Source organism: Panthera onca, chromosome B2 (genome assembly GCF_046562875.1).
Source record: "Panthera onca isolate mPanOnc1 chromosome B2, mPanOnc1 haplotype 2, whole genome shotgun sequence".
In the NCBI taxonomy this organism is placed as follows: Eukaryota; Metazoa; Chordata; class Mammalia; order Carnivora; family Felidae; genus Panthera; species Panthera onca.
This window is the reverse complement of record NC_138343.1, coordinates 32,120,903-32,136,151: the sequence shown is the minus strand read 5'-3', so window position 1 is coordinate 32,136,151 and position 15,249 is coordinate 32,120,903. Positions and strand designations below refer to the sequence as shown.

General features: G+C 56.4%; 1 protein-coding gene across 20 annotated transcripts in view; it reads right to left on the bottom strand.

Annotated features, from left to right (window-relative positions):
- The window catches only part of SYNGAP1 (synaptic Ras GTPase activating protein 1), a 32,271-nt gene that overhangs the window by 12,982 nt on the left and 4,040 nt on the right, over nucleotides 1–15,249 (bottom strand). For 14 of the 20 annotated variants that reach the window (XR_013555583.2, XR_013555586.2, XR_013555582.2 and 11 more), the window contains 8 exons: nucleotides 13,196–13,301; nucleotides 6,792–6,883; nucleotides 6,217–6,338; nucleotides 4,277–4,430; nucleotides 3,962–4,060; nucleotides 1,792–2,418; nucleotides 1,505–1,649; nucleotides 1,133–1,277 (listed from right to left, as the gene is read on the bottom strand). Coding sequence is in view for 15 of the 20 variants with exons in the window: in XM_078446818.2 (XP_078302944.1) it covers nucleotides 1,133–1,277; nucleotides 1,505–1,649; nucleotides 1,792–2,418; nucleotides 3,962–4,060; nucleotides 4,277–4,430; nucleotides 6,217–6,338; nucleotides 6,792–6,883; nucleotides 13,196–13,301 (1,490 nt within the window). In the remaining 5 variants the exon portion in view is untranslated. Of the gene's footprint in view, nucleotides 1–1,132; nucleotides 1,278–1,504; nucleotides 1,650–1,791; nucleotides 2,419–3,961; nucleotides 4,061–4,276; nucleotides 4,431–6,216; nucleotides 6,339–6,791; nucleotides 6,884–7,001; nucleotides 10,600–10,663; nucleotides 10,757–10,819; nucleotides 11,821–12,926; nucleotides 12,989–13,195; nucleotides 13,302–13,413; nucleotides 13,539–15,249 lie in introns of those variants that run through there. The other 6 variants (XM_078446817.2, XM_078446824.2, XM_078446823.2 and 3 more) reach the window with 6 other exon arrangements.

The window sequence follows — 15,249 nt, the reverse complement described above, 5'->3', positions numbered from 1 at the left end:
ACCCCCCAACTCTTCTGGATTCCAGGGAAATGGGGATGGAGGTGCCCCTGCGTGACCCCCATTGCCCGCAATGGCTCAGCTCACTCCCCACCTCCCCGTCCCACTTCAGTGTCCCACTGACACCTTAAACCCCCCCCCCCCACCTTGTGTAGTGTAAAGCAGAGCTCACCATCGCCCCCACACCTCCACTGGCTCCTCCTCCTGACTTCCCCAGTTCTGTCAATGAGACCACAGGTCTCAAACACCAGCCCCGTGGCCTCTTGAGTCATCCTTGACTCCCCACAGACAAGCTCCCTTCTTTGCAATCAGCTGAAGGCTCCGGCTGATCCTTTCCTCAGTGAGTCCTTCACAGCGGCCCCTCTTTCCCTTTCCTGCCACCGTCCCGATCCACTGACAATCACCTCCAACTAGCCTGGACTCCGCTCTCCCTACCCCACTCACTCCCTGCACCCCATGCCACTTAAGGATTAATCTTCTCAATCATGATACTTCTTGGCACTAGCACCACTAATGGCATCCGTGACCTACCAATGAACTCAAACTCTTAGCCTGGCAGCTGAGGACTTCCAGATTCTAACTCCAACTCCCATGTCCAGACCTCTTCTCCTTCCACTCTCCATTAGGAGCCATGTGCTCCATTAAACCTGGCCTAACTGCTGGCCTCCGAAAGCTCCCGGGCCCTCACCTTCATGCATGTGCCCCTCCCATGGCATTCTCCCAGAATGTCTTCTTTGCCCATCAAATCCACACATCAGAACCTAACCCGGTCTTCAAAGCCCAGCCCCGGGCGGGGGGGGGGGGGGGGGTAGAGGGGCGGGGGTACCTCCTTCATGAAGCCTTCCCAGCTTATCTCAATCAAACCTCCACTTTCTCTGGCCTTATGTTGCCTGGGGGGAGGGAACCTTCCTTGGCACTTAACACACAGTACAACTGTTCCGTAGCTTTCTGTGTATCTAACCTGTCCCTCTAAGGGCAGGGGCCAGGCCTCAATCTTCTGTCTGCCTGCCTTACAGCCCCAAGCACGCCGCTTCGCCCATAACCAGTATTCAGTCCTCTTTGCGGATGGACAGATGGATGAACAGATGAACACACGACCCCAGCCCCGGCCCCCACCCAGCGTTCCCAGTCTCACCAGTGGGAGTTGACCACCTTGCACAGGGCCAACTCACAGCACATCCGCAGGTTGGCCTGGTGCTCTGCCAGGCTGGACGCCGTGCACTTGATAGGGTCCACTTCGCAGTTCTCCTCCGACTCATACAGAGCACGGATGAATTCCCCTGGGGTGGAGGCACAACAGAGGGTGGTCATACTTGCCAAGGGCAGGGATGGGGGCTGCCTGGGTTGGGGAATCTCGGAATCCCATGGTTGGAGGCTGGAGTCCGGGGACTCGAGGCTTGGAAGCATTCAAGCTGAGGAAGGGTGACTTGGGGTCTGGGGTAGCCAGGTTTAGGGTTGCGAGGCACATGTGGCAGGTTTGGGAAGAAGACCTGAGACTAGGTCGTACCGATGGCATCCTTGAGGTATTTCTGACCAATCAGTCTCATGTACTCTTCTATGGCTTTAGTGGCGAGCGTGTTCTCGCGGAATATGAGGTGCTCCCGTTCCATGAACCGGTCTACCTCGGACATGGCCATGTCTGAAAGGAAGTCCTGAGGCCCGGGAAAATCCAAGGGTCAGCCTCCATACAACCCAAGCTCATTCTGAAGACATTAGTGCCCTATCCTTACTATCCCCCTCTCCCAAGCAAGTGCCCACTCCCAGGTTACCTATTCCTGGGGGCACAGCACTCACCTTGGCCTTGCCCGTACTCTGCAGAATGTGAACCAGTGCACTGGCAACCTCCTCCTTGCCCTTGACATTCAGGGCGGGCTCCAATACGGCACACAGCATCCGGTAGTGGTTGGTGACGTACTCTGCAAACTCCTTATACAGCTCCATGGGCAGGATACTCATCGTCTGGTAGCGTGCTTTCAGCCGCACAGCTGGGCAGCCTCCTTTGCCCTTGCCCCCTGAGCCGCTCCCTGAGCCCCCGCCCCCTCCTGAACCCCCCATGCCCCCAGAGCCCCCACTGCCTGTCGGCAGGGTCACGGGGTACCACTGCTCTGTGAAGTGGCGCCCAGCTAGGGTGGCCACGGGCACAGTCACCAGGCCAACGTAGCCCGCCTTGTCCTTCTTGCGCTTTTTGTCTGAGTCACGGTACAGATGTAGCCGCAGGGCGCGGACAGCCGGTAGATTGTTAAACTCAAAGTGCTCGCCCCAGAAGACGGTGTCCCCCGAGGCCGACCGGGGCTTGGAGGTGGTGCGGGCATACAGCATATCATCCAGGCAGAGCTCGCAGTAGTACCGCTTCTTGGGGGGGAGCTCCCGAGCCTCTATGATCCACAGCTTCAACACATTGTCCACCCGTCGGCTGTTGTCCTGGTGGGGTGGGGTGGGCATGGCGGATAAAGGGGAAGGGAGAGAGAGACAGAGACACCAAAAGGGGAGAGACAGTGAGAAAGTGAGAGACAGTCTCTGAGATAGCAATCGGAAGGCTGAGAGTACGTGTACTGGGTTGACTAGTATCCTCCTTCCAAAATTCATGTCCACTTGAAACCTATGAACGTGACCTTAACTGGGAAAAGGGTCCACTTAATATGGGTTCACCTTAATATGGGTCCCTTAAAAGGGTCCACCTTAATATGAGGTACACTCATATTAAGATGTGTTCATGCTAGATTAGAGCGGGCTCTAAATCCAATGCCTCATATCTGTATGGAGAGAGATTTAGAGACCAGAGACACACGGAGGCAGAAATTGGACAGGTGCGGCTGTAAGTCAAGGAATGCCAAAGATTGTTGGCAACCCCAGGAGCTAAAAGGCAAGAAAGAAAAAAAGAAAACAAAAGCAAAAACAAAAGAGGCAGGGAAAGATTCTCCCTTAGAGCTTCAGAGGAAACAAAGTTCTGCCAACACCTTGATTTTAGACTTTTAGTCTCCCAAACTGTTAAGGAATGAACTTCTTTTGTTTTAAGTGACCTAATTGGTGGTAATTAGTTACGGCAGCCCTAGAAAACGAATGCAGATGGTAGCCATACACCAGACAACAGAATCAGCATTGGGAAAATTTTCAAAAGCTAGAATAATAAACCAAAAATAAGGTGGAATTTGAAGGGAAGAACTGGGGAGTCCTCCAAAGACAATCAGAAGTTGATTGCAAAAACAAAAAAAGTGAGCTGCATAAATACAGGATGGGGGAGGCTACATGTAGCATGAAAGGGCCTTGAGGATACAATGGACCACAAGGTCATAGTGAAGCCCAGGGGATGTCACAGTCACAGTAAGAAGAAAGCATGGCGTTCGGACTCTGCACGCGTTAGACTGTATCCAGCAAGTAGGGTCTAATTAAGGACAATGAAAAACAAGGGCCCCCTGGAGGAGGGTCACCAGGACGGTGGGCTCACTGGAAACTGGGATTCGAGAATAGCTGAGGGAACTGGGAGCATGTCTCCTGGGAAAGAGAAGCCTTGGGAAGAACACAGACTGTAGAATTTCTGAGCCAGAGGGGACTTTAGAGGTCATCAAATCCCCATCTAAACCCCATTCCCACCAGCTCTACAGAGAGGGAACTGAGGTCTAGAGACTTGGCTAGCTGACAACTGTAGCTGTGCAGGAACGCTGCAGGCAGGGGCTAGGCGACCACTGCCAGGGTGTTGGTGGGGCATTGCTGCCCCCAGGGAAGACGAATCGGCTTTGTAAGTCTGTGACTTCTACGGCAAAGAAACATCACAAGGTAGGAGGAATGGTAAAAAGACATGGGGGGACTCAGAAACAAGTGGGGGTCACCTCCTGCTCACCCAGATCTCCTCCTCTCCAAGCCTCCCTTTCCTTTAGAGCTCATCTTGCCCCCTAGGCCCCCGGCTTCCCCCGTGGCTTGACCTTTGCCTTGCCCATGCTGTCTGGGTCTCCTTTACTCCTGATACCTTGTTTGGTTTTACTGCCCGTTGTAGGTTCTCGATCCATTTGTCCCTCTCGGCGGCAGAACGACAGGCAAAACATTTTGTCCCTGAAGACGTTGTTACCTAGAGAGGGGTGGGGGTTGAGATGGGGCTCCAGAGGGGAGGTGACTCCTAAGACTGGAGACTCCATCACTGTGTCTTCCTCCCTGGCCTGCCCTCCTTTCTTTCAACCCCGGAGGTTTCTGTTTCCTTACCATCCCCACCTGTGCTACCTTCGTCAGGCCTCCGTGCCCTCACCCTCCATCACTCCTGCCCTCCTCAGTCCGCGAGAACCAGTACCTCAAAACAGAACTCCTGGCCCAGGATGGAGCTATGTACTGGCTTGATAATGGAATCTTCATCCAAGTTGAGCTCCAAGGCCTCGGCCGCACTGCTAGGGCTCAGCAAAGACTCGTGCGAGTGTGACTCCTTGAAGCTCTGCATCAGCCGGGCCCTGGCAGGGAAGGGTCCGATGACAGGGTCAGGGCCCCACTCTTCTTACACACCCAGGGGCTAGCTCTAGGGTAGGGACCTGGGGAAAGAGTCCCCCGAGCCCCCTTCCCACACAGACACAGACAGAAAGACATGAGGAAAATGAGAGAAGCCAGGACCCTTTAAGAAACTCCTACCCCCCAATTCACACCTAAGGGGTTGTGAGGACTGGGGACACCTGGAAATACCTCAACCCAGAAATGGACCATGGCAGAAAGGAAAACAAAAACAAAAACAAAGAGAACAGGTGGGTGTGGGGTACTTTTAGGTGACCACCCCCAGCCCCCAAATCAGAGCCTCAATATCAGGGGAAAAAGTAGGAGTAAAGAACCAGAAATACAAAGAAAATGCTTATTTGGGCCTGGCACACAGCTAGTACCTAAAAAACATGTAATGATTCAAAGAATGAATGAATGAAAGCAGAGGACAAGTTTTAGCAGAATCAGAGGAAGGAGGGAGGGGAAATCACAAGCAATAGGAGAAAGCTGTGGGCAGAGAAGTGAGAAGGAAGAGATTGAAAATGGGGCCTGGGGAAGAGGAGGAGGTAGGGCAGGAGGGAGAAGGGGGAGGCCAAGCCACGTGCGGAAAGACCGAGGATGGAAGAAGATGAGGAGCAGCTGGGAAGACGGGCGTGGGAACAGAGGTGGGGGACAAGCAGGGACCACACCAGGGAGCAGAAGGTAAAGGGGACTGAGGGAATGGAGGACGTAGCACACAACACAGAGGGATGGGATAGTGAATGGCTGGGAGATGGCTAGGGGAGGAAGAGTGGAGAGCAGCGGGAAAGCGGGAGGGAGAGCTCGGGTGTGGGAGCCTCCATGAGGCTATTTATAGCAGCCCCGTCATCTTGGGCTCCTTTGCCGTCAGCGCGACGCTCCCCCGGCCCCCCGCCCCCGCGGCCAGGAATACCATGCCCTCACCCCCCTGCCAGGCCCAAATCCAGCTCTGGTGACATAGGAGGGGGGTAGGGGAAGGTGTGACTCACCTATCCCAACCTCCCTACCTGCCCAATCCTGGGGGCGGCCAGACATGGGGGGAAAGGGAGGACAGGGTTCTCCCTGGGGAGAGACTGGGTGAGGGGGAAACCCAAAGAGGGACCCCAAGAGGCAGACAACAGAAGCAAATATCAGATCTCCTGCAACCCCAGTCTCAGAGACAGTGCCCCCTGGACTTCTCAGAGGGATTTCTGCCTCATACTTCATTCCACGATTAACCCTACAGCTTCCCCTCCCAGTTCTGTCAGCCTGCATACCTGTGTCAGCCTCCCCTTTCTGTCAGGCTTTCTGCTGCCCTTCCCTCATCCATCAGTATCTGCCAGCCCCAGCCCCACTCCAACTGCTGCCATTCCCTCACACCCTTCTCCTAGATCACACTGCTCCCTCTCCTACCAACCCACCACCCCTTCCCTGGATTCCTTCAGTGTTTCCCAGGCTCCCAGGCTCCATTACTCCTCTGTCCTGTACAGCTCCTTCAAGCCGGGGATGGAGCCCATCCTTCTGGTGACCAGGAGAGTCCCTCCTTGGCCTCACCTTCATTCTCTTCCTGCCTCTCAGCTTGTCCTCTCCCTGCACCGTGCCTCTCTCCTGCTTCCTCTTCTCCATTCTGTCCCTTGTCCCATAACATCCCTCAACCAATCCACCAATCCACGGCCTTCATTCTCTGCACCTAGATAGCCTCCTTCCCTCCAATCTCACCCAAGAGTCCCCTATGCTGCATCCAGCTCATCCCGCCCACTCCAGCCCCTGTACCGGTCATGGTCAGCACTTCGGAAGCGAGGCAGGATCTGGCGAAAGCTGCTGGTCCGGTCAAGTTTGGGTTGTGACTTCGTGCGTTTGATGGAGCTTTTTAGCCTCCGGCTCAGGAAGCCTTGCTGGGGTGGGGGGTAAATGGGGAGAGGGGTGGATTGGGGCAGGGTCAGTTCTACCTACTCACCCCTCAGCTGGTAGAGTCCCTGGATGAAAGTGGGATGGGGGGGGGGGGAAGGGAAGTCTCTAGAGATGAGGAAATGGAGATGGGAGCCCTGCTACCAATTTTTCTTCCCTTGCTCCCAACGGGTGCAAGCATACACACACACACACACACACACACACACACACACACACACACCAGCTTGGAGAAGGTGGGAGGGCTGGTCTGAGAAGCAGGGGGACAGAGCCAAGGAGGGGGAAACCAAAGAGGTGGGGAGAGGCGCGCGCATGAGTGAGTGTGCGCGCGCTTTCTCTCTCTCTCCCTCCTGCCCCCTTTCTCAGAATCCTGGGGCTCCAGCTGGGGCTAGAGAGGAGGGGACCCAGCTGAGCCACATCTGGCTGGTGCCTTCACTCACCGAGGGCCGGAAGGGCGCAGCGGGGGCGGCCTCCATGCTGTACTGCTTCCCCCCTGGGACGCTCTTCCTCCTCGAGCGACCCAAGTGGTATTCTGGAGGGGGATAAAGAGCCAGAAGGGAAGTTGGGGAGGGGTTGCTGTTAGCCCAGGTTTCCAACTCTGGCCCCAGCCCATTCGCCCACCTCCCTCTGCCCCTCAGCTCCAGCCTCACCTACCCCCCGGAAAGCAGCAGGAAGAGCAGCGGCGGCTGAGAGGCTGACGGCGGGAAGGAGGGGGTAAAGAACCCGAGCCGGAGCCCCCCGAGGGGGATGGGGTGGGAGGCCTTAGGCCCATGACTGGGACTGGCAGTCAGCAGAAGGGCATGGCTGAGAGGGTCAGTAAAACCCCAGTGATAAAAGGACACCAAAGATCCACAGAAGCTAGGTCCTTGGTGCCCACCCCCCCAGGAAGGGGCTAGCTGGGGGGGGCAGTTGGGTTAAAGGTCATTGCCCATAGGCAGGCTTTCCTCTCCCCTCAGCTGGGCACATCTTCCACCTGCCCCCCTCTCCTGGAACCCCTGTCTGTCTGGACAGCCAGGGCTGCCTCCCATGACCCCCTCCCTGGTCTGGAGGGGGAAGTCTTAGAAGCGACCTGTGAGGAGTGGCAGGGGAAGAAGCCTGGGAACAGAAAATTCAAGGAAGGGGCAGATGGGAGGGGGAGGGGAGAAGGGCAGGTTCCACGTGCACTGCAGTGGCAGGGACTCAGGAGGGAAGGGGGGTGGGGAAGAGGAAAAGAGAAGAATGCAGGGGAGTGGGCAGGGAGTGGGGAGGATGAGCAGTGGAGGTTCAGGGGACTCCCAAGTGAGGGTAGGGAGAAGAGGAGGAGGGGAAGAGAATGCGGATGAAGCTCAGACTGCCACGAGTCTAGAGGGGTGGCAGCTCAGAGGAGGGAAGCTGGGGCTCTGCTGCCAGGGAATTTAGAGGGGCCAAGGGGCTAGAGGAGAATGAAAGTGGGGGGATGCCAAGCTCCGGCTCCAGCTCCAGAATGGCTGCCCAGGCCTGGGCTCCCCCCTCAGCCCCACAGTCACCACTGCAGCCAATGGGGGGGCAGGTGCTGCATCAGGGGCGGGGCTATCATCTCCACGGCAACAAGAAGCTACAGGCTGGAGGGGGGGGACCGGAAGAGCTGCCTGTTAACCCTCTAGGTTCCAGAACAAGGGAGGGCCACGGCTACATTTCACTGTCTGCTTCCAGAATTGCAAATCACCAGCAATCTACCCTAGAATCAGTCTTCAGTTTCCCTTTGCCTCCAAAGCCCAGGTGTTAGAAGGTCTGCCCACAAAAATGCGGACACCATGACACAGGAACCCTTGTCAGACCCTTGGGAACATGTGTGTAGAGCACAGAAACATACACTGAGCTGTGTGGGTACGTGTATATAACCACAATACAAAAAATAGGGATCTAGGTGCTTATGAGACATACACACAACTGTGAGCACAGGGGTGCCACAGATCCACGTTCTGAGACCTTGGGACCCACATACCCCACGGGATACATGCTTAGACATATGTGAACACTGCAACAGGGGAGTACACATTTGGACCCAGACACCCACATGAGAGCTGCTGGTGTGGACCTGTGGCCCCAGTCCCTTGGGAATCATGTGGGCAGCACATTACAGAATTAGACATTTAACCCTAACACACACACACACACACACACACACACACACACACACACGGAAGTCAGTTTAACCTCTAAGATACATGCTTGAGTATACCATGATCCCAACCACAGCAAGGTATCCTGGTACCCCAAAAGCAAAAACATCCTTCATTCACATGGGAAGTATGACCACATCCACTCTGTCTCAGGACAACCCCTTCTTCTCCCCCAGCCCTTCCCTGACTCCAACACAGGCATCAGTGATTGCTCTCACAATAAACAAAAACAAGGAGCAAACGCATTATTTATCCTTCTGAGGGCACACTCAACAATGCATCTAAGGGTATCTTTTTCCTAGTCTCTGCATTTCTCAGGTATGGCTGCCTCACTTCCATTCCAAGGAACCAAACTCAGCCACTACTTTCATATGCAGGCTCCTTTAATAAGGCGCAAAGACTAACTTGAAATCCACTAAAATTTTGCTTTGGAACTAAAGAATTGACAGGCAGAGAACAAATTTGCTAATTGGTTCTCTTGGTTCTTGGAAGTAATATCACCTCATGCATATTATCAGGAGCTGAGATCTATGAACTCACACATAAGTCACAGGTACGGGTAAACCACGTACGCATACGCTTACAAAGACTTTCACTACCGCAAGAAAGAAAACCACAAAGGAAAATGAAACAAAGTGACAGAAACACAGGACATTCTGTTATTAATGCTGCATGCAATGACATGTACAGGAAACACAGCACATACCCGTGTACACACACAGAGCAAACCTGGTAAGTGTACACTGCGATCCTGGGTCTCCAGGTCCTATCCCTGCACGATGTATGCACGCATGCACACACATAACAGCCACCTACACACACCCGTAACACAGGCATTGTGCACACACCCACACATGTACACACCCTGTGTACACACACAATTGCACTCTCACACATACACAGCGAGGGCTTGGACTCCCGCCTCTCCAATCTCTCTAATCTTGCCATCACCCACAGAATCTCTCCCTGCCCTCCAATGTCCCACATCCCTAACCTTCCCTTTGGCCTTTCTTCCTTGTCCTACCCAGCTGGCAACTCTTGAGGGGAGCCAAGGAGAAAGGTTGCCAGAGCAGGATGAGGAACAGAGCTGGACAGAGCAGCGAAATGGGGGGCAAAACTGTGCAGGGGACAGGAAGCTCTAATGACAGCACCTGCAGTGACAGGCCTCACTGTGAGCCAGCCTCTATGCCTGAGTGGCCATCTCTCATCCAACCAAGCCTGATCCTATACAACCTACATGAACCGGTGTCCTCTCTCTCATCTTGCCCCTTTCTTCTCTCAAGAGATAGCTTTACCAAAAGGCCTCTTTCCTCCTCCTGCCCCTCCTCCCCAGCTCCCAGACCCCTTCTCCCTCCATCCAGTTCCCCATCTTAAGCTTTCTTATCCTCTTTTCTCCTCAATCTGGCTCAAATATCTCCCACATTCCCTTTCTCCAGCCATTCTTTCCCTCTTAGCCAAGCCTCTCTCATTCCTCTTCACCTCCCTTCTCCCCACTTTTCCACTTTCTCCCCACTCCTTTCTTTTTCAGCTTTTCAATCCCCACTCCCAGACACACCAGGGGCTCACACCTGCCTAGCTCAAAGGTGTTTCGTACATAGTAGGATGCCAAGAAGCCCACTCACACACCCTCACTCCCTTCCCCCACTTGCACACCACCCACATCCAGACACACCCTGGACACCCGTGCTGGGATTGACACAGATACCCAGGCCAATGATGGAACACATGCAAAGACACACACCTGCCACCAGGGACAGGGAAAATCCTGCTCATGCAGCCACACATCCCTACACACAGGAGACTGACTGGAGGTGAGCCCCAGCCAGAGAGAGACATGCATGTTCAGGGTCGGAGGTGACATGTACCAGTATGACCAGTGGCCGGCCCAGCAGTCTCCTAGGCAGGAACCAGACAGAGGCACGATGAGACAGGACAAGCTTGCACACGGCTGGCTGCACATGTGTGCATGAGGAACTGGGCCCCGGGTACACATGGCATCGACACACAGGGGACACGAGCATGGGCACGAACACATACACGGACACGCGGGCTGCCGTGTCCACCAAGGGGCTCCGAGATCACCCCGCACCGGCCTCCCCCGCGTGCTCGCGACCCTGGCCCCCCCGAGGCCGGTCCCCGACCCCCCACCTCCGCTGCCCCCCTCCAGTTACCATAACTCCCCCCACTCGGAAGATGCAGCGAGAACATGCGGAGGGAGCAGCTGCCGCCGCCGCCGCCGCCGCGGCTTCCCCACCCCCTCCCGCGCCCACGCACACGCGCGCCCCCGCCCCCACGCGCGCTCCTCGTCCGCCCGGCCCCGCCCTTACCTCGCACCGCCCCCTGGGGGGGGTCGGGGGTGTCCCCGGTGGGGGAGGGGCCCCGCCCCTGCGCGGGGGAGGGGCGGGGTGCGGCGGGAGAGGGGGCGGCGCGGCCCGGCTCGCGCCGCCCGGCGCGTTGGGGGCGGCGGCGGCGGGGCCCGGGACGGCCGGGACGGCCGCGCGGTGACGGCCGCGGGAACGGCTCCCTCCGCCGCCGCTCCCGCCGCTGCCGCCGTTGCCCGGGCCCCGCCGCCGTTGCTAGGCGACCGCTGCTGCCGTGGCCGCCTCTGTCACGAGCCCCGTCGCCCGGAGACAGCGCGAGAGAGACGGGGGAGGGGGGCGAGGGGACCCCCAAAACCAACCGGGCCTCCCACCATCCCCTTCCGAGCAGGACCCCCCACCAAAATCGCGGAGGGAACGAGGGGCGGCGGCTCCACCCAGCAGAGGAGGAGCCCTGGATTCCAATGCCCCTCAAAGGTCCGGCGACCTCTCCTGGGCTCCAGCGTCCACAGCCTCAGCACACCCCTTCGCGGACCCAGGCCCCCAAGCCCCCCTAAAGATCCTTATGTCCCCTGCATATCCTCCATGTCCTTTACACATTCCATGTCCCCCTGAAAACCCCAAACGTTCATTCACCAGCTAGCAACTCTTTCACTAAACCCTCCCCCCAACTATATATACTCCAGGACCCTCTTCCAACCCCTACTGAACCCCCAACACAACAACTTCCACATACCATCCCCAACTCCAAACACACACGGTGCCCCCACCCAAAACACACAGGAGACCCACACCAGAGACCCCAGACCCTGAGGACTCAGGATAAGGAGAAAGATGGGGATTATGCGGGCAGAGATTATCAAACACGAGACATATGATAAACATGCTCCATGAGCATGTGACCATTCTGGCCTAGACACACAGGTATGCACATGTGCACACACAAATCTTTCCCAGACATGGACATGACTCACACACACACACACACACACACACACACACACACACAGATGTGACAGACATCACACATATTCTCTGTACACACCACCACCACCACCACCACCACCACCACCACCACCACCACCACCACCTGGCTTTGCCTCACAAAAATGTGCTATCCACACACCCCCATGGTCATAGGTTTCCATGACAATGACACACATCCCTGCCCACCCACCCACCCAGGGCCCCAAAGCTGGCCCCCAAGGGCAGTGAGACCTGGGCCTATCAGAAGAGGGCTAAAAGGATGCCAAAGGATGGAGACAGGCCACTCAATCTCTTTGAGCAAGAGAAACTGGGAGTCTGGATCCCTGAGGGGAGGAGTTGCTGGTGGAAGAAAGGGGTCACCAGGGGGTTTGGAGGGGATGGAGGAACTGGATCCCTAGGTCCTGGAAGGGGAATGCAGTGATAGGGGGCAGTGAAATGGGGGTTTCTGGGGGCTGAGGACGTCTCTCTGCACCTTGGCTGCAGATCTCTGTTCTCTGCCTTCATCTACCCTCACTGTTCCCATGGAAACCTTTTAAGCGAACTTCTCAGGAAGACAAAAATCTTTTTTTAAATGACTAAAGAGGGGGGTGGAGGGGGGGCAGAAAGAGGGAGGGAGGGGAAGAGACAGATGGAGAGAGGGAGAGAGTTGGAGAGACAGACTGAGCAGATAGCTCTACAGACAGACAGAAAGATGATGGGGGTCTGATGAAGTTCCACTGGGAGCAGAGGGGAGCGACAGAGGAATCAAGAGGGGTGCAGAAAATAATGAGAAATCAGGGAGGAAAGAGAAAGGGGGCGACAGAACTGCAGAAAATAGCAGCAGTTGAAGAGAAGAGAAAAGCGGGGGGGATGGGGGGGGGGAGGAGAAAAGAGGAAGGGCCCACAGGCCCGAAGGTCTGGGAGAGGAATCAGGACCGTGGGGGTGGGGCAGAGGTCTGGGGGAAGGGCAGGAACTAGGTCATTCCACGATCTCAGACCAAGGGCTGGGAGGGGCAGGGGCCGGAACGCTCGGACAGGAAGCTAAAGATCTAAGGAGACTATTTTTACAAGCATCAGGAAAACAGGCAAACTTCGCTGCTGGAGAGGAAAAAGGGAGCGAAACAGAGCAAAGACCACTGGAGCCTCTCACCCACAGCCCCAGTCCCGCTCCAGATCCCAGAGGAGGGCGCCTTCGCCTTCCAGGCTCCCACTCGCAGGATGAGAGACTTTGTCGTCGTCTCCTCCTCCTCCTCCTCCTCCTCCTCCTCCTCCTCCTCCTCCTCCTCCTCCTCCTCCTCCTCCTCCCACCCCCTGACAGCTCCCTCATTTCCCGGACTCCCACCTCCCCGGCAGCCCGGTCCACCTTCAGCCCTCTCCCCGCGACTGTCCGGGGCACGAGAGCCTGCTCGGCCGCCGTACCATGCTCGCCGTGGGGCCGCCCCTCCACCGGCACGGAGACCGTGCGTCTCAGCAGTTTGTTGCGACTGGACTCGCTCCTCCGGTCCCGGATCAGAAGGGGGTGTATCTAGGGGATGCGGGGGTGTGTCAGACCTCACTGGCCCAAGCCGTCCCTCTTCTTGCCCCCCGCCCCCACCGCCGAGGAAGAATGAACCTCCCTCTCCATCGGGCCTGCCCACCTTCAGCCCCTGCTCCCGCACACTCTTGAAGTGTCTCGGGATGAGTCGATTGCTCTTTCCCCTCTCTCTCCAAGTGTCTCTCTCTCTCGTTCCCTCCCGTCCCATCCTCCTCTTCCCTCCCTCCATTTCTTTTGAAACACCCTCCAGGAAATTCTCCCAAACCCGACTCAGTTCTTCCCGCAACTCCGCAGGAGTCTGCTACTCTCCTAATCCCCTTTCCCCTTGACCTTCAATTCCTCCATTCTCCCCGCTTTCCTCCCAACCTCCCACCTCCCTCACCACCTTCCCTCCCTCCGTGCCTGTCACGGGGGTAGCAGAAGCTGCATTTATAATCAGGATCTACAGCTTGTCTCCCTCCCACGGCCGGGCTTTCGGCCAGACTGGGACCCAACCTCCCCACACCCCCCAAAGGGCCTGGTCACCTCCCCACACCCTTCATCTCCTTCCCTCGCCCCCCCCCCACTCAACCTCTCTCACTTCCCTCTTCTCTTGAGCCATTCCCACTCCCTGAGCCTCATCCCCAGCTCCAATCCTCCAATCTCCTCTACCCTACAAGAACCACCCCGCCTCGCTAGTCCCTAGCCCCAGGTCCACAACCCATCCACTTCAGCCCCTGTGGCCCTAAACGCTGCTTACCTACCCATCCCATCCCCCACCCTCCCTACTCCAGACTCTGGCCCTCAGCTTGCTGGCCACCGGTTCCCCCCACCACCTGGGCTCATCTCTACCATTCTACCATTACCCCATCCATTGCTCTCCCTCTTCATCCTCCCAACAGTCCCCACTCTCATTGGTTCCTGTTTCCCCAATTCATCCTGCAGACCACAACCTTTGGTCAAGACCCGCGACCACTAGTGAATCACTCAAATGCCCCCCAATGCCTAAAACTTGGACTCCCTAACCACCTTGTCCTTTAAAGTCATCATGTCCCCTGTGACCTGGAAGTTCTAGCTGGCCATCTTTCCACACTCTCACTTGCCCCTCAGGTCCCTCAGAACCCTGATTAACCCCAACTCCAATTCTAGCCCTGCCTCACCACACCCTCCCCAACAGCACTGGGAGCACATCTCTCACCACTAATCTGGTTTCGGAGGCTACCTATCACTGTCTAAAGCTGCTCTCCCAGATCACCGCCACTCCCTGGATCACACCTCTGGGCATCCATATCTGCATCCCGTTTTCTCTGATGGGTCCCCCACTGCTGCTTCAGTGACTGGTGGGAACCCATACTCCCCTGCCTCTAATGGCCCTGCGTGGCCCCCGCCTCCCACACTTTGACTAGTCCCTGCCCCTCTCCTATTCCTACTCCTTTAGAAAATGTCCTCTACTTCTAGTTCCCCTCCTCCCCCTGGCTTCCCCTCCCTTATATTCTTTTCCTGATTGATGTCTCTGGTGAAAGCCCTCCCAGTCTTTCTAAACCCTGACTGCAGGCACCTTCCCAATCTTCACCGCCATCCACACCAACATCCAATGACTTCTGTCATCTCTCCCAGTACCTCCCAGCACCCCCACCCCCCACCGCCCAGTTTCCCTCAATTCCCTCTCCCAACATGATTAGGGCAGGACTGGGAGTGGTGAATGATGGGTCTTGCTGAGGTAGGAGTGGGGAGAAGAGGAGAGGGTTCTCAAGGATCACTTTGGAGGTGATCCCTCCAAAGCAATACCCATTTTGCCACCCCTTCTCCAAACCCTTCAGTTTCCCTTTCCCATCCTAACCTATCCCACAATATGGTCAGGGTGACAACAGGAGCCACCCCCAAATCTTTAGAACCACATCTCCTTCCCAACCCTGCATATGGCCCTGAAAGATCCCCTGGCCAAGGGGAGAGAAGGCCT